Raw genomic sequence first — 19,455 nt, 5'->3', positions numbered from 1 at the left:
ACCAAGAGAATGAACTCAGACCATGCAGAGCTGTACAGGATAGAACGATAGAAAAGTTACAGCACAGAAGGAGGTCATCCAGCCCATCTTGTCCATGTCAGTTTGAGGACATCCAAGTGGTTTCTGATCCCACCTTCCTGTACCAGGCCCATAGCCTTGTAGCTTACAGTACTTAAGGTGCAGACCCAGGTACTTTTTAAAAAGAGTTTAGGGTCTCTGCCTCCACCATCAACTAGGGCAGTGAATTCCATACAACTACTACCTTCTGCGTAAAAAAGTTAAAAAAGAGACCAAGCATAGACTGGGTGATCGCTTTGCTGAGCATCTTCGGTCTGTGCGCAATCAGGACCCTGACCTTCTGGTTGCTTGCCATTTTAACACATGATCCTGCTCCCATACGCACATGTCTGCCTTGGTTTGCTGCAATGTTCCAGTGAAGCTCAATGCAAACTGGAGGAACAGCATCTCATCTTCCGGCTAGGCACTTTACAGCCTTCCAGTCTCAACATCGAATACAACAACTTCAGATGATTTGCTCTACCCCACCTCGACCTCTTTGTTTTCATTCTATTTTATTTATTTTTTTTACTGTTCTCTACCTTTCAATTCTTTATTGTCTTTCTTCATTTTTCTCCCCCCCTTTCCCCCTACTTTATCCCTGTTCGCTTACCTTTTCGTCCCCCGCTTCCCCTTTTCTACATTCTACCTCTGTCCCATCTTTTCCCCTGCCCCCCTCCCCCAACATTTTCATCTGTCACAGTTTACAGCTTCTCTGCCGTTTGGCCATTCACACCCTTTATTCTCTCCCTGGACAGCTATTAGCAGTCTTTTCCCCTGGTGTCTATGGCTATGACTCATCTTTCATTCCCTCACTCTGTAGTATAAATATTTCCCACTTTCTATGCCTTTTAACTTTGACAAAGGGTGATCTGGACTCGAAACATCAGCTCTTTTCTCTTCTTACAGATGCTGCCAGACCTGCTGAGATTTTCCAGCATTTTCTCTTCTGGTTGTACATTCTTCCATGTACCTGTGCCAGCCCTACTGTTGCTATGCTGTACTACTCCCATGGCTGTGGCATGAGTGACTAGTGGAAACCTGCAATAGAAACAACAGCGGATGATCTTAGGGGACAAATTTGAGCAGCTCTGGGACTAGAAGGCCCTGCCGTGAACAGTAGCATCTTGGCATGAGTGGCAGCAGTCTGATTGGCTGACAGGCAACAGCAAGGGCATTGCATGACAGATTGGCGGGGTGAGAGGACAAATGCTATCTTCCGAGGAGCGACACTGGGCAACACGGTGGAACAGTGGTTAGCACTACTGCTTCACAGCGTCAGGGACCCAGGTTCAATTCCAGCCTCGGGTGTGGAGATTGCATGTTCTCCCTGTGTCTGCGTGGGTTTCTTCCTGGTGCTCTGGTTTCCTCCCACACTCCAAAGAATTGCAGGTTATGTTGATTGGCCATGCTAAAATGACCCTTAGTGTCAGGGGAATTAGCATGGTAAATACGTGGGGTTATGGGGATAGGGCCTGAGTGGGATTGTTGTTGGTGCAGGCTTGATTGACCAGATGGCCTCCTTCTGCACTGAAGAGATTCTATGATTCTAGGAGAGCACAGCAGTTCTTGCTCCAAGGAGCCACTGCCATTCCCTACAACCGGCATTCAACAGTTCTAATAATCTGATAGAGGACAACTTCGTGAGCTTGTTTGATGCCCTAAAAGCCCCTTTCAAACTGTAATCCACAGCCAAGCTGGCAGTGGTCTGAGTCTGCATGGCAGCAAGCTGACCTTGCACATCAGCATGCTTTTCATTGTAGCACTCAGATATTGCATGGCTACTGCGTCCTCAGCCATCAGATCCTGCATCATGGGTCCAGAAGTGTACAAAGTTGGCTATCACTTGTACCCTGAAAGGATTGTTCTGTGTAAAACTCAGTGCCAAGTTGGTGCCTGACTCCTCCATGTTTATTGACATTAAACTCTGACTTTTTGACAGGCTTCCCAATGCACTAAGCATTTAATTGTGCACACCCAACAGATTTCTTCTGCCAGTTGCCCTTTGAAGTACTCACCTGAATCCCCTGTAATAAAATTCTTGGGCAAACAAGCCCTCCCTGCCCCCTGCTCTGTGTGCAGGCCACATGTGCTCACTGTCTCATCATGCTTAGTTCCTGCTTTTATGCTATCTTTTAAATTCCATATAGTTTGAGATCTGGTAGCTGTGAGTGTGGTATCGAGTGATGACATGTCTTCATTATCATTGTGCTCTTGTTGTTCATCCACTGCCTGGCCAGGTTACAGTTCTTGGATATAATCGGGAAAGAAGAGAGCAAAGGTGTGATGCAGTGAGGGGAAAGTAAGAGGTGCCTGGTTACACCATCCACAGTTGTTAAATCAGAGGAGAACTGGGATGAGGATTAGGCTGAAATAGCTGACAGTGTGTATAGGCAACGGGATGTGAATGCAAGGCTTGTGGCAGGACCAAGTGTGTGAGAATGTCATGGAGTATAGGGATGAGTCCTGATTAGTAGAGATTGTTCGTGGTGAGTGATGACGATGTGATTTCTGAGGCGAATTGTTGGTAGGATATGACATTTAAAGATGCATTCACTCACCTTGACCACTTGTTTGAGTACATTGAACTTTTTGCAGAACTGCATCCATGTCCTCAGGCATGATAATTGGAATTGACCTCCATGGATATCAATTCCCATGCCTTCTGAACATGTGGAACATAGGACCTAGGAACAAAGGGGGGTGGGGGGTGCATTCAGCCCCTCAACACTGTTCCGCAATTCAATTAGATCGTTGCTGATCTGCAACCTAATTCCAATCTCCCCCTTAGCCCCATATCTCTTAATGCTGTTTCTTAACAAAATTTTATCAATCTCAGATTTAAATTACAGGACATATCTCTTTTCTATCTCCTCCACCAAAGCTTTTGATTCAGAGTTCAAAAACCTTGGAATCCACTCTTTCCCATGTTGTAACATTCTTCAGTGTTTCACCAATAAGGTCCCTTCCTACATGATTGCCAACACCTGCCCCAGCCATGGTGCCCTTCCCTTTAAGGAGTACTGGCTAGCTTTGAGCAGTGCAAGCTAGCTTTAAGTGGTGCTAGCAACTCATGATATTGGCTCCCAGCTGATGTGTTTGACCAGTTACCAGTACACTTAGCACTCTCGATGCTGAAATCATTCAATCAGCTGAAGCACAAAAGTTAGTATGCTGCCTGCATTGCAATGAATGGGTGGAGGATAATTGCACATCACAAGTTTCTACGCTGGTATTCAGGGGCTAGCTAATTTAGCCTCAGCTCTGTCAGGACACTTGTGGATTCTGAGATTAACAGTCAACCAGCCTCTAGAAAACAGGACTGATGCCTTCAGTAGGAACATTGGGATTTCTTGTTTATTTTAGGAATAAGCTCATTTTCATTTGTTTGATGGTGTTTTGTGGCTTGTTAGTTCTGTGGTCTTTTGCCTTGAAATGGATGTCTCGTAGACAGACAGGCATTGACTGTATATTGCTCTGGCATAAGCATCATCTTACTTTTATATGGCAGTGTAATAACCTTTCTGGTCTGCATGTGACAGGGACTGTGCTGTAAGATTGGGAGCAAATTGCTTGGTAGTAACAATTTACTGCCTAATTTATCTTCTATTCAAAATTCTAAAAATGTTTTAGTCAATGAATAAAACAAAATCAACAAAGTCAATCAACATCTGAAAAGAAAGAGGTTTTGTGTTCAGACTCAGCATTTTCTGCTTTTATTGAGGATTAAATGTATTGCCTTTGAATGCCATCATTATGTTAAATATAGAAATGAATGAGAAAGAAAATGCTCTTTCTTTCAGCTTTACATTTTCGGTGGAGTCAATGAGGAGCAGGAATTTAATGACATAAAGGCAATGAAGTTAATAAATCCATCTGACAGGCAACCAAGTAAGTTTCATGGTTCCAGTAAGTGCTCATAAAAATGTTATGGGACAGAATTACGAAATTATGCTCCCAGCACAGAGCTTTGCTCACGAGTAATTCAAGGGTGAGACCTGCATCCAAATTCCCCATATGCACAATTGGTGGGCATAGTTCCCTGCGGGGGTCAATTTTCTAAACTTACATTTTATATGCCATGATAAATAAAATAAATCAAATCCACACGCTAAGTGGAAAGGCACATTAATTTAATTATTGGTACAATTCTCCCTGCTCCCAGCTCAGAGACTTGCTCAAAAGGATCAAAGATCATAGTAATGGGGTGGAGGCCAGTCTGTCTGTTTTATGGGGTTCCTGATTGAAGCCTGGAAAATTGGGAGTGCTGTAAATCAGGTTTTCTCTGATTTGGGCCCCTGAGGGGCGAGATTTCACAACACGAGGAAGGTCATAGTTTTGGGGCTAGGTTCTTGCAAACCTAATCCTAACATCACTGGGAGTCTGTTACTATGGAGAGAGGGTACATGATCCATTATTGGGGACCTGTGTGGATTTCTCTGTCACTTGGTTTAAAAACTGATAAACTGGGTTTCTGTATGTGTCAGAAAACTAGTAAAAAAAAACTGGTCCATTGGTTGAGTGGATAAATGTACCACATTTTGGGCACTCTGTCATACAATTCCCCAATGTTTGATATCTTTGTTTTTTGCGGAATCATCTAGCCTCCAAATGGATATGTAACAATTGGTGCCACATGGTTTGGTCAGCAAGGGCTAAGGATTGACCAAGTTTCTATGTTTATGGTTGCTATCTAGCAAATCTTTCTGGAATTGCTTCTCTATGGATGCAAGGTGAGAACAGGATTGGGTTCAACTGTGGTGGCCATCATAGTCAAATAACATGGTGCTCACATATGAGCAATGGCCATTTGGTAACAAAACAGGGATATATTGCACCTCTATTGCAGTTAGTGATATCAGGAGAGGAGAAATATATGCAATGCACCTCTGGAAAAGTGCAATATTTTTAATTGTAAAGGTCATTGACAGCCCTGAATAATGTTTTAAGCTAATTGCTCAGACATATGAAACACTGCAGGTCAAATCCTTTAATTGGCTTAAAATCCTCAATTCTTGCCTGTGGCTATGTTCCATCAAAGTTATTGGACCCACTAGTTTATTTTTCTGGTTCTTTGTGGGTTTCAGGTAACAGAAAGCTCCCCATTGTTGTTGAATTTGAATGTGTTAGTTAACGCCTTCCATCTGTCACAGCATCTCTTAGCAGGTCCCATATATGTTGTTGGCAAAGAGCCTCAAACAGGTTGTTTGTTTGCTCTCACAGCCAAAGATAGGTAAAGTGTTGAGAGATCACAGCCAGGGAATGGGAGAAAATAATAAATATTTCCTGAATATTTCTTGATCCTGAACAAAAGTGTATCTTTGTTCAGGATCAAGTCCATGTCAGGAATTCAATGCAGAGGTCAGTTGGATCCAGTGGATTTCTTGGGAGTAGCTATTGGAAATTTAGTTGCACAGGTTGAGGCTTCTGCACAAATTTTCATAAATGGCCAAAAAATATTTAAGGGAGCCCTGACCTCACCCAGATTTCCAGCAAGCACTTCCAGAGAAATTGTAATCCAGGAATGCATCTATCAGTATCAGATGGGCCAGAGGAAGCATTTTTCCCTCTAATTTTCTCCCCTCCCTGAAGGTGGTGGGGACACGTACATATTTAGGAGTAAAGTTGAAGCCCATGGAATTAAGGGGATAACAGAAGCATTGGTACAAAATTGGCTGAGTTACAGGAAACAGAGAGTGGTGGTGAATGGTTGCTTTTTAGACTTGAGGAACATCTAGACCTGAAAAGGTCATATATAGTTTGATGGAATGGATGGGCACGTGGCAAATGGAATTAAATACAGAGAGGTGTGAAATGATATATTTTTATAGGAAGAATAAGGAAAGGCAATATAAGTTAAAGGATACAATCCTAAAGGAATAACAAGAGCAGAGAGACCTGGGGTTTTATAGCCACAAATCATTGACGGAGACAGACAGGACAGGTTGAGAAAGTAGTTAAAAAGCTGACAGGATATTGGGCTTTATATATAGAGGCAACAATGACTTTTCATCACTTAGTGAATCGTATGAGAGGATCAAAGTCAAAACCCAGGGGATAGGAGATGTTGGTACAATCCTGCATTCATCTGCCAATAATGGCCTCTTAATAAGTGCATCCACATTGATCCATCCACCATCATAGCCCAGGGTACAAATAACCAATTGGTTACAGAAGTAGAAACAAAGTAAGATAAGGTTCACATCTTCTGTGTTAGAGGATATACTAATCCTCCTACCACATCTGCGTTACTGCAGTTAGAGAAACAGCAAGATGTTAATCCAGCACCTTCCTTGTTTCAGGAGACCACAACCCAGCATTTTCCAAAACTTTTTAAGAACCAGGGACTAAATGGAGTATCACTCTAATGGCAACAAATGGTGGATGAAATTGTTTAAAAAGAACTGGTCAAATCAACAAATAAGGATAAGGAACATAGTCAACATTAAGAAAGGTATAAATCCGACAATGGAAGGGAAACTATTGATAGGGGAAGTGCAACAACAAAGCAGAGAAAGACAAGGATCAAATGTTGAACTTCAAGCAAGTAAAACACACAATCCTGCAGCTTCTACTGAGGAACAGTCAGAATAAAGAGATCCAGAGTGAGACTACCAATCCTCCAAGCTTCAAAATAACCATCAGGGAGAGCTGTAAAACCTCCGGATTATTTAAACTTGTGAAGTTACAGACTTGTGGGGGAGGAGAGAAGAGGTAACGTGAATATATTTGGATAAAGATTTGGGGGAGGTGTGGTATTCGGGTGTTCAGGACAGCTTAAAATGGGACTGGGGAAACACTCATCTGATGATATAAAGAGAGTTACATAAGATAAAGTTTATTTATTAGTGTCACAAGTAGGCTCACATTAACACTGCAATATAGTTACTGTGCAAATCCCCTGGTAACTTCATTGCAGTGTTAATGTAAACCTACATGAGTAGTAGTCTGAATGGAGAAAGGTCCTGGCTTGGACCGAAGAAGCCTCCTGTGCATAGTTACGTTGTACAATAAATAGTTACTGTTCAGATTCTACGGGGATGATATTATGAAAAATATTCTAAGTCCAGAACAAGTGTGAAAATGGGACAGTTTCTGATCCATTTTTTGGGCGAGTCCAAATCCAAGTCTTATGCACTTAGAGCAGAAATAAACCTCGAAATCCGTTTCTCGCCTGCAGGGAATCGCCTGAAAGCTGGCTGAGAGCAGCAGAGGGTGCAATTGGGTTTGTGCATGTCCGTTCTGAGCAGTGGAGAGACCCACCACTCCCCCCTCTGCCGCTTTCAGCTGGCCTCCATGGCCTAAAATAGGCACTAGGGCCCCACGGCTGATTGCTGCCCCGCCCCCACCAGACCAATTCTCCCCTCCCAATTGCAAATGCAGAATGCGCAGCAGTTTCCCCCCCCACCATCACCGATTTGCTCACCCCCGTCAGAACCTGCACCCCCAATAGGCCCCCCTCACGCCCCATCCTCTTGATGGTGCCTGCTGGGCACTGCCTGGTGCCTGGGTGACAGTGCCAGGGTGCCCAGTGGGCACAACCCCTTTCCCCCAACCTCCTGGCAGGGCCTCAATGGCTTCCAGTTCTACCAGCAGCGCCATCATGTCTGATCCCCGTTGGTGGAGACAACTATGATTCTCGTCGGAGAGGACCTCACTCAGTGAGGCCACAGAGGCAAGTGAGCCCAGACAATTGAGTCCTGGGCTTGCTAATCACATTAAATATATTCAAAATTAAAGTTAAATAACTTATTCAGTCTTGTGTCAGAAATGGACGCGAGGCTAATTGTGCCGGTCAGATTGCAGGAGGTGAGAAATCGTGCATGAACCTGATTTCTCGGCTCGCTCGTGATCTTACAGGCTTGCCCCGCCCATTGGCGGCAGGACACAATGGTAAGATCGCCCCCCCCCCAATGCTTCTGAACCTCTTCCTTAGGAAACCATAACATTCAGCTCAAAGATTTATCCCAGAGTCTTTGAGTAGGGTGCATAATCTGGGTTAAATAAGGAAGTTCAGGATAGTATTAAATTGAAATAAATACTGCACAAATCGGCAAAAATTAGTGGTACATCAGAGGATTGGACATATGTCAACAACCAGCGAAGAATACCTACAAGAAATGAAAGAGAGTAGAGTATGAGAAAAAGATGGCTATAAATATAAAAACAGATAGTAAGAGTTTCAAGTATTTAAATAGGAAAAGAGTAACGAAAACAAGTGAGTTCTTTAGACAGTGAGTCTGGGGAATTAATAATGGAAGACAAGGAAATGGCAGAAACGTTGAATAGGTATTTTGTGTCCATCTTCACTGTAGAAGAGTTGGAAAACTTTCCAAAGATACTTGAAAATCATAGAATTCCTACAGTGCAGAAGGAGCCATTTGGCCCATCAGGTCTGCACTGGTTCTCCATTCACCCTGGAAGCCCTGGCTGATCCTGTATCTGGGGTCACCATTGCCAATGTCAGAGCAGCTTTCTCGAAGGTCAACTCACAGAAAGCAACTGGCCCAGATGGGGTACCTAGATGAGCACTCACATCCTCCGCGGATTAGCTGGTGGGGGAATTCACAGACATCTTCAACCTCTCTTTACAACAATCTGAGGTCTCTATCTGCTTTAAGAAGACGACCATCATCCCAGTACCTAAGAAAAACCAAACAGCATGCCTCAATGACTATCGTCCGGTGGCTCTGACATCCATCATCATGAAGTGCTCCGAAAGGCTAGTCATGGCACAAATCAATTCCAGCCTCCCGGACTACCTGGATCCACTACAGTTTGCCTACCGCTGCAACAGGTCCACAGCAGACGCCATCTCCCTGGCCCTGCACTCAACCCTGGAACACCGAGATAACAAAGACACCTATGTCAGACTCCTATTCATTGACTACAGCTCAGCCTTCAACACCATTATTCCCTCAACTTCTCTCCAAACTCCATGGCCTGGGCCTCGGATCCTCCCTCTGCGACTGGATCCTGAACTTCCTAACTAACAGACCACAATCAGTAAGGATAGGCAACAACACCTCCTCCACAATCATCCTCAACACCGGTGCCCCACAAGGCTGTGTTCTCAGCCCCTTACTATACTCCTTATACACCTATGACTGTGACCAAATTCCCCTCCAATTTGATTTTCAAGTTTGCTGACGACACCACCGTAATGGGACGGATCTCAAACAATGACGAGACAGAGTACAGGAATGAGATAGAGAATCTGGTGAACTAGTGTGGTGACAATAATCTCTCCCTCAATGTCAACAAAATGAAGGAAATTGTCATCAACTTCAGGAAGCTTGGAGGAGAACATGCCCCTGTCTACATTAATGGGGACGAAGTAGAAAGGGTCGTGAGCTTCAAGTTTTCAGGCATCCAGATCACCAACAACCTGTCCTGGTCCCCCCCATGGAGAGACAGCCCACCAACGCCTCTACTTTCTCAGAAGACAAAGGAAATTTGGCATATCAGCTATGACTCTCACCAACTTTTACAAATGCACCATAGAAAACATTCTTTCTGGTTGGAATGGCTCCTGCTCTGCCCAAGAAACTACGAAAGGTCATGAATGTAGCCCAATCCATCACGCAAACCAGCCTCCCATCCATCGACTCTGTCTACACTTCCCGCTGCCTCGGCAAAGCAGCCAGCATAATTAAGGACCCACGCACCCTGGACATTGTCTCTTCCAACTTCTTCCGTCAGGAAAAAAATACAAAAGTCTGAGGTCATGTACCAACCGACTCAAGAACAGTTTCTTCGCTGCTGTCATCAGACTTTTGAATGGACTTACCTTGCATTAAGTTGATCTTTCTCTACGTCCTAGCTATGACTGTAACATTAGAACATAAGAAAGAGGAGCAGGAGTAGGCCATCTAGCCCCTCGAGCCTGCCCCGCCATTCAGTAAGATCATGGCTGATCTGAAGTGGATCAGTTCCACTTACCCGCCTGACCCCTAATTCCCTTACCGATCAGGAATCCATCTATCCGTGATTTAAACATATTCAACGAGGTAGCCTCCACCACTTCAGTGGGCAGAGAATTCCAGAGATTCACCACCCTCTGAGAGAAGAAGTTCCTCCTCAACTCTGTCCTAAACTGACCCCCCTTTATTTTGAGGCTGTGCCCTCTAGTTCTAGTTTCCTTTCTAAGTGGAAAGAATCTCTCCACCTCTACCCTATCCAGCCCCTTCATTATCTTATAGGTCTCTATAAGATCCCTCCTCAGCCTTCTAAATTCCAACGAATACAAACCCAATCTGCTCAGTGTCTCCTCATAATCAACACCCCTCATCTCTGGTATCAACCTGGTGAACCTTCTCTGCACTCCCTCCAAGGCCAATATATCCTTCCGCAAATAAGGTGACCAATACTGCACACAGTATTCCAGCTGCGGCCTCACCAATGCCCGTTACAGATGCAGCAAGACATCTCTGCTTTTTATATTCTATCCCCCTTGCGATATAGGCCAACATCCCATTTGCCTTCTTGATCACCTGTTGCACCTGCAGACTGGGTTTTTGCGTCTCATGCACAAGGACCCCCAGGTCCCTCTGCACAGCAGCATGTTGTAATTTCTTTCCATTTAGATAATAATCCAATTTGCTATTATTTCTTCCAAAGTGAATAACCTCGCATTTGTTAACGTTATACTCCATCTGCCAGATCCTCGCCCACTCACTCACTCATTACATTCTGCCCTCTCTCGTTTCCTTCTCTATGAACAGCATGCTTTGCCTGTATAGCACGCAAGAAACAATACTTTTCACTGTATACTAATACATGTGACAATAATAAATCAAATCCATAAGAGCAACTTACCCAGGACCACACCCTATTCTATCCCTGTAATTGCATGCATTTACCCAGGCTAATCTACCTAATCTAAACATCTTTGGACAATAAGGGTCAATTTAGCATAGCCAGTTCACCTAACCTGCACATCTTTGGACTCAATAGGTGAAAGAGAGAGAGGAACAATTACCATCACTGGGGAAAAGGTATTAGAAAAATTACTCGAACTGAAGCTGACAAGTCTTCAGGCCTGTGAAAAGTGGCTATATTCTTCCAAAATCTCTCCTATTCTGGAAAATAAAGGCTCATGATGTAGTAAATAACATATTAGCATGGATGAAAGACTGATTAGCTAACAGGAAGCAGAGCAGGGATAAATTGGTCTTCCTCAGGTTGGCAAGCTGTAACTAGTAGAGTGCGATGGAGATCAGTGCTAAGACCTCAACTATTTACAATCTATATAAAAACAAAAATTAGGAACAGGAGTAGGCTCTTCGGCCCTTTGAACCTGCTCTGCCATTCGTTATGATCATGGCTCATCATTCAACTCAGTAACCTGTTGCCACTTTCTTCTCCTCCATGTCCTTTGATCCCTTTAGCCTGCAGAGTTACATCTAACTCCTTATTGAAAACACACAGGCCGGAATTTTCCAGACATTCACTCCAGCGGGATTCTCTGGTCCCGCTGCAGTGAACAGAGATTTGGCTGAGCACCAAATTCTCGGTTGCATCAGCAGCAGGGCGCGAAAGGCCAGAAAATTCCAGTCACCATGTTTTACTCTCAACTGCTTTCTGTGGTAGGGAATTCCACAGGCTCACCACTTTCTTAGGTAAAGAAGCTTTCCCTGATTTCAGTCTGAAATGTTTTACCCCATATCCTTATAGTGTGACCCCTGGTTTTGGACACCCCTGCCATTGGGAACAGCCTTCCTGCACCTACTCTGTCTAGTCCTGTTAGAATTTTATATGTTTCTATGAGGTCCCCCTGATTCTTCTAAACTGCAGCAAATGTAATCCTAACCAACTCAATCCCTCCTCACATCAATGACTTGGTTGAAGGAACTGAACAAACAGTAACTAAATTTGCTGATGAAACCAAGGTGAATATGAGAATAAGTTTTCAAGAAGAAGCAAAAAGTCCACAAAAGGACGAATGGGCAAAAATTTGGCAGATGGAGTTAAATGTAGGAAATGTGAACTTGTCCATTTTGCAGGAAGAATAAAAAGGCAGTATACTATTTAAATGCTAAGAAAAGTCTGAGGTACGGAGGCATCTGGGTGTCCTGGCACATGAAGCAAAAAATATAATGTAGGTACAGCAAATTATTAAGAAAGGCAAACAAAATTTGGTGTTTATTGCATAGGGAATAAATATAAAAGTGGGGATGTTTTAACTGCACTGTACAGGTCCTTGGTGAGACTACTTTTGGAGTACTATGTACTGTTTTGGTCTCCTTTTTTGTAAAGTAAGAGAATTGTGTTTGAAGCAGTTCAGAGAAGATTCATGTGACTCATTGCTGGGGTGAAGAGTTCATCTTGTGTAGAGAGGTTGAATGGGTTGGGCCAATATATATCGGAGTTTAGAAGAATGAGAGGTGATCTTATTGAAGCATATAAAATCCTGAGGAGACTTGATAGTGTGGAAACCGGGAGGACGATTCCTCTTGTGAGGGAGATTAGAACTAGGGGACACAGTTTAAAATTAAAGGGTGTCTTTAAGATAGAGATGAAGATAATTTGTTTTTCTGAGGGTCATTAGTCTATGGAATTCTCTTTTGCAGGAAAGCGTGGAGGTTGGGTCTTATTTATTCAAGGCTGAGTTAGATAGATTTCTGATAGGCAGAGACGAAGGAATCAAGGTTTATGGGATGCAGATAAGAAAGTGGAATTGAAATCACAATCAGATCAGCCGTGATCTTCTCAAATAGCTTACACCTGCTCCTAAGTCCTATGTTCCCATAATTATATGAAGAGAAAATATTTTAAGGGCTATGTGGAAATGGTAGGTGGTTGAGACTAACTGAGGAGCTCTCAGAGACCTAGCAAGGACATACTGGGCCATCTGGCATCCTTCTGTCGTATAATTATTCTATGAAATCTTCCAAATATTTGCTGGAAGCAGAGAACCTTACTCACTGTACAATTCTTTATTCTTCAGTATAATCCTCTGTCTTGTAAGCTGGCAGCATTATTACTGTGTTCTAGTGGTATAGTAAATCACATATCAATAATTTTCCTGCAGGCTCAACAAGTAAGCAACAGACATTGATGTTGAAGTTCCAAAATGAACGCTCAGACAGGGAAAATAATATGTTTGGAGTGTCGCCAAGTGGAATGTACTTGACACTTGCAACACTGTGTAAACACTGTTATAAATTACACTTAATAAAACAGAAAATGCTGGAAAGATTCAGCAGGTCTGGCAGCATCTGTGAAGAGAGAAACAGAGTTAATCGCGGAATTCTACTGCCTCACCTGCCATGGATTTGGAGTGGGTGATGGGCGGGCAACGGAAATGTCCGTTGACCTCGGGCGAGAATTTCTTGTCTCGTTCGAGTGAGGCCATAAAATCCTGCCCACTGTTTCGTGTTAGTATGATGCTTCTTTAAGGTAATTTACGCATTCATGTCGCCTCCCCTATACAACGAATTAAACCTCATAATACACTTACAATCATTCTTGCTTTAGTCCACCCCAGCCTATTTTATTTTTATAAAGAATTAATTTGTAAAAAAAAAATTTTAATATTGCTTCTTTTTTACTTCAGTAATGAAAGAGATTTTCTCGGAATTTGGAATCAATGAAGTCAGTAATAGGTTAGTGTTTTTCATTACATTTATATTAATCGCTTGTTGATCTCTCAACTTAAGAATAAAAATTTATAAATGTCTATTGAATTCACCTTCTACTTTAATCACCACTGTAAGCCAATTATCTCATTATAAGTAATTGTAACGCACTCAACCTTTCATTGTAAAAGCTATTAATTTTAAGTTCTGAAATTCCTTTTCTGAAAAGAGTGATTAAACAGATATTGCCCCTTTTGATGATTGCCTGTCAATTAGGCCAATTTTAGAAATGAGTTCTCTATCTAGACAATTTGCTTTGGGGTATATTCAGTTTGAAGTAATTCTGAAACGACAGAATCTTGAGAGGAAACCATTGCAGAAGTTTGGAGATAGGCCCATTACAGGGGGCTTGATTCTAATCAGTGCATGCAGGTGTATCCGCTTACTGACAGCTACAAGAAGAATGATCTGGGACCTGCTACATGAGACGTATACCAGCTGGAGTTGTTTAACAAATGCATAAACTGCCTGCTGTGCTGCTTTTAATTTGATGTAGCAGTTTTATTGACATATGCACTGATTAGAATCGGTCCGTGAAGCAAATAAACTTTCTCTGGATTGAAGAGAACTGGGTGGAAATTTAACATTTAAAATAATGTAGTTTAAGCCTGCTTTGCAGCTCAATCATTTGAATTTTGGGAGCTTGTGGCAAGGTCAGTCATGGGAGCTATCTATCCAAAATCTTGCATCCCAAACGGAATCTGGATGTCTTCAATAGAAGAGAGCTAGAAATCATGCTGTTGCAAACTAGTGACCATTTATTGACAATTTACACAGACAAACAGCAGAACTCTATTTGAATATTCTTTATTCAAGCTTCAGTTACCTGTGGCCTGATATGTGATGATGTGGAGATGCCGGCGTTGGACTGGGGTAAACACAGTAAGAAGTTTAACAACACCAGGTTAAAGTCCAACAGGTTTATTTGGTAGCAAAAGCCACACAAGCTTTCGAAGCTCTAAGCCCCTTCCATTATAACCATTATTCATGTAAATTGAGTCTGTGTCTTTATAAACTCTGTTTGTGAACAGAATTCCCACTCACCTGAAGAAGGGGCTTAGAGCTTCGAAAGCTTGTGTGGCTTTTGCTACCAAATAAACCTGTTGGACTTTAACCTGGTGTTGTTAAACTTCTTACTGATATGTGATGTCAGATGATAATGTACTTAGCAATTAGCATCATAGTTATTAACCCTTTACACCTTTTATTTTACCCATGAACCACTTACATTCCTATCCTACTTCTACATCCTTTTGAGAAAATCACCTTCAGATCCTCTAAGTCAAAGGGAAAAGTGTTGTAGAGGCTTAACTAGGCTACCTGATACATCCTTGATTCTTTCAGAGAAGTGGAAACACAGGCACACTGCAAAGGAGGATGTTAACAGCCCACTGAAATGGTGGGGGGCAGTTTCCCTTTCATCTGGGCAATCAATCCAGGCCTCAAAAGGTTGCTTGCTGGTAGACACCAATGCTGATCTGTTGTATCTGAGGACATTCTGGTCACTGTTGACTAGTAAGAGCAAGGATGAACCAAAGGACTCAAATCTCAGCCAGGTCAATTGTGACCCTTGATACCAACAGATTCCCCCGGATGGAATGCTGGTAGTTCCTGCACTTTATGGTAGCAGTCGAAGGTGACAGTCTGATTTGCACAATAGTGAGTTGGTTTCTGTGATACCTGGTTGAAGAATATATGGGAGACTTGGGAGCCGAGTACAAAACCTCCTACCCATCAGGAGCTCCAAAGGAGTCAGAGTGTTGTGTAAAGGTGTGGATCAGTAACTAAGCAAGGCCAGGTGTATGTTATTGGTTTTCTTTAACAGGGCCTTGACCATATGGAGCTCTCCATTGGCTGATGTGTATCTAGGTGCGCTGGTAACATGTGCAAAATCATATGATTCAATGAAATGTTTGAAGCAGTTATTAGCGAATTGCAGGCCATTGTCCAAAATCACCATCTCTGAAATGGTATGTGCGGCGAAAATCTCCTTATGTACAGCTATAGCTACTATCAAGGAGGGGCCATGTAGTTGCTTGATCTAAAGCTGTTGGGAATAATAGTCAATAACAATGTGAGTGATTTACCCTTGATGATGAACAAATCCATTCCAAGGTTCTCCAATGGCTGAGATAGTTCATCAAGGGTTTCTTGCGAACTTGTCTATGGATAGCACATGTTGGACAATTAGAGACCACGGGTAAAATTTTACCACATCATCGTGCAAGTGGCGGTGAGCTGGGAAGATAGCGTGTGAAGCTAAAAATCTGATTCATGCCCGGTGCCAGATGGTTTGCGATCTTCCTGGCTCCCTTTTCAAGTGACGCGAATTGCATCACATCCAAAAAGTGAGCGAACCTTATTAGCTAGCATGAGATTGACTGACTGAATTTCAAAATCAGTAGCGAGCTTGGCATGCAATCATTCCCCATCCCGGAGGCTTCTCGCCTCTCTGGCGTGATGTCATTCCAGCGCAAATTAGTGCAGGTCTTCAAAAGTGTGGCTTAGGTGTAGCAGTAGCAAAGGAGAGCTAGGAGGTGAGTACTGCTGAGCATCAACCCTCGGGATGCAGAGGGGGGTCAGCTGCTGCCATGGTGCGGGATGAGATGTCGGGGGGGGGGGGGGCTGCATGGGTGCTGGGGATTGGGAAGAATCGGCATGTCTGGGGGCCCACAGGTAGGAGGTTTCCACTGGCTTGGGGCTCATGTTGCACACATTCCCCCGGCCACTGAATGATTCCCTAGGGGTTGCATTTGAGGTCGAGTCCCAACCCACTAATGTTGCACTGGTTACCCTGTCATCTGTCCGCTGGACAGACTCAGTGGTTTATTGCAGACATTCCATCCCAGGCCCCACTAACAGTAACAAGCACCAGGTCTGGCAGCAATCACCCCAATCAAGGGAGCTTGGCAGTTTTTAACATGGCCCCTCACAGTGCATGAACTCTGTAGTGCTCCCTACAATGGCCACCTGTCATATGAAAGTCACTAGGGTGTTTCTCCATCGTCGGCCTGAACTGCATGCCATTCCTGGAAGACAGAACACCAGACGGACAGATGGATGTATGCGGGTCTATACTTCAACGGTTCCCAATGGCGACCCCCCCTTATTCCCTACATGGGTACAGGGCCCAGTCTGCAATACGCTGCCGCCAATGGCCTGTCTTGTTGGGGGTCTGTACCTGGGGAGCTGGCCATCTAGAGGGGCAGACTCACAATGCACACCGGAGACCACGCAACTGCACTCGGTATGAAAAATGCATCATGTTGCATCATGTGAAGGGATGGTACAACCATGTGCGAGGCCATTGGTGACTATGAGGGGGCATGGGCACTGCGCGTGGCCACCGTGACGATGATATGGCAATGTTCGGCAGCCCTTTGAGGTGGCATATGGTGTCGGGTTGGCAGCATCCAGACTCATGGGGACGCGGGTTGCTGGGAGAGTGGGAAACCTTATGAACTGTCTTTCTCTCTCTCCTTAGCCACACCCCCAGAGCAAAAATGGATTTTGGATTTCGGTCAGCAGAGCTGGCAGCCATACTTATTGCCGCCGTGGCAATTGATGAACAAGGCCAACCCAGGCTTGAGGCTGCAGCAGGGGGTCAGGGGGCCACTGATCGGGCCAGGACCTGGCCGCCCATTGGCTCAAATTGGGGGGGCAGAGGACGGCGGAGATGGAAACCCTGCCTCATCAGGACTCGCATTGTTCTTCGATGTGCTGCTGGACGCCATGTACCGCCACAAACTGCATCTCAGCAGGGAGACAGTGGACCTGGCATCTCATGAGGCAGGAGAACACCCGCTCCCAGTGGCCATGAAGGTAATGGTGGCCCTCCACTTTTGTGCATCTGAGTCCTTCCAGGGCTTGAGCTTGGGCTTCTGTGGCATCTCCCAGTCGTGGGCACATAAGTGCATCTGTGAGTTCACAGATGTCCTGTACGCCTGGGCAGACAACTACATCCACTTTGACATGGGCCAGGCTCAACAGGATGACCAGCTGCAGACTACGCCACCATCATTGGGATGCCCCATGTGCAGGGGGCTATAAATGGCATGCACATCACCCTGCGGGGCCACATGGAACCAGGGAATGCCCATTATAAATAGAAAGTGGTTCCACTCCCTGAAAGTGCAGATAGTCTGTGACCACCTGCTGAACATCATGCACATGTGTTCATGCCCCCCAGGGGAGCGTGCACAACAGGTACATCTCGCAGACCTTGGACATCCCCGGGTCTTTGAGGATCACCTCAGGCTCCTGGGACAGCTCGTAGGGGTAGTGTCCTAGGCCATCTTCAGCTATTTCATCAATGACCTTCCGTCATAAGGTCAGAAGTGGGAATGTTTACCGATTATTGCGCTATTTGCGACTCCTCAGATGCTGAAGCAGTCCATGTTCAAATGCAACAAAATCTGGACAATATCCAGGCTCAGGCTGACAAGTGGCAAATAACATTCGTGCCACATAAATGCCAGGCAATGACCATCACCAATAAGAGACAATCTAATCACCACCCCTTGACATTCAATGGTGTTACCATCACTGTATCCTCCACTGTCAACATCATTGGAGTTACCATTGATTAGAAACTCAACTGTACTTGCCACATAACACAGTGGCTAAAAGAGCAAGTCAGAGGCTAGGAATACTGCGACGAGTAACTCGCCTCCTGACTCCGCAAGCCTATCCATCATCTGCAAAGCACAAATCAGGAGTGTGATGGAATACTTCCACTTGACTGGATGGGTGCAGCTCCAACAATACTCAAGAAGCTTGATACCATCCAGGACAAAGCAGTCCATTGATTGACACCATATCCACTCCCTCCACCACCGACGGTCAGTAGCAGCAGTGTGTACTATCTACATGATGCCCTGCAGAAATTCACCAAAGATCCTTAGACAGCACCTTCCAAACCCATGACCACTTTCATTTAGAAGGTCAAGTGCAGCAGCTACATGGGAACACGACCACCTCCGAGCCACCACCATCTCCAAACAAATTGGAGATGGGCAATAAATGCTGGCCTAGCCAACGACATCCACATCCCATGAATTATTTTTTTAGTATGAAAAATGAATGACATGCAGACTCTTTGAATGCACCCTAATCCCAAACAGAGGTTCTGGGATCAAGGGGAGGTCACAGTTTTTAAATATCATCCATGTTTGGTTGCAAACAGCAACACATTTTGCTTTGGCTGTGATTTTTGCAAATTAGAAATTGGCCACATTGTATCTGGAATCAATTTTCAGAATCTGCATTTCATTCATACTGGAAAAGCAGATCTTACGATTGTGTTTCAGCGAGTGGAAATTATCCCACCTCCAAAATGGGCAGTGGGAACAGAGAGTCAGGAGAATAGAGAAAACATCTAACCTGAAAAAAGAAAAAAAATGGTTCGCTTGTAATGGAATATTGTGTTAGAAAAAGTCTGATAATAAAAATAAAATTAGTTAATTTCGTAATTTACCTTAATATTATAGTAAAAGGTTTCAATAACCATTATCGTACTATCAATGTTTATTTCAATGCCAGTTGAATGAGCTGATTAATAGATAAAACTGATTAGACCAGAGTCAGAGTTTCCTGAATGCACCAGCAATCTCCAAGTTTAATGCATCAAGAGTCAGGAGGAAAAAACATCGCTGGGATTATTATGCAAGCAATTTGTATGTTTACCAGAATGACAAATTCTCACTAGTTGTTGCTAAATTGTGCTCAATCATGCAATTTCCCTTGGGGTTGGAAAAGC

The 19,455-nt window shown here is 43.9% G+C and overlaps 1 protein-coding gene across 1 annotated transcript in view; it reads left to right on the top strand.

Annotated features, from left to right (window-relative positions):
* Positions 1 to 19,455, top strand: part of LOC144494663 (uncharacterized) — a 112,888-nt gene that overhangs the window by 70,860 nt on the left and 22,573 nt on the right. Inside the window, exons 15-16 of the mRNA XM_078213866.1 lie at positions 3,861 to 3,948; positions 13,616 to 13,664. Of these exons, the coding sequence (XP_078069992.1) occupies positions 3,861 to 3,948; positions 13,616 to 13,664 (137 nt within the window). The remainder of the gene's footprint in view (positions 1 to 3,860; positions 3,949 to 13,615; positions 13,665 to 19,455) is intronic.

The sequence above is a fragment of the Mustelus asterias genome, chromosome 6, assembly GCF_964213995.1.
Source record: "Mustelus asterias chromosome 6, sMusAst1.hap1.1, whole genome shotgun sequence".
Lineage (NCBI taxonomy): Eukaryota > Metazoa > Chordata > Chondrichthyes > Carcharhiniformes > Triakidae > Mustelus > Mustelus asterias.
The sequence above is the reverse complement of the archived record's forward strand: the minus strand, read 5'-3'. Positions and strand labels throughout refer to the sequence as shown.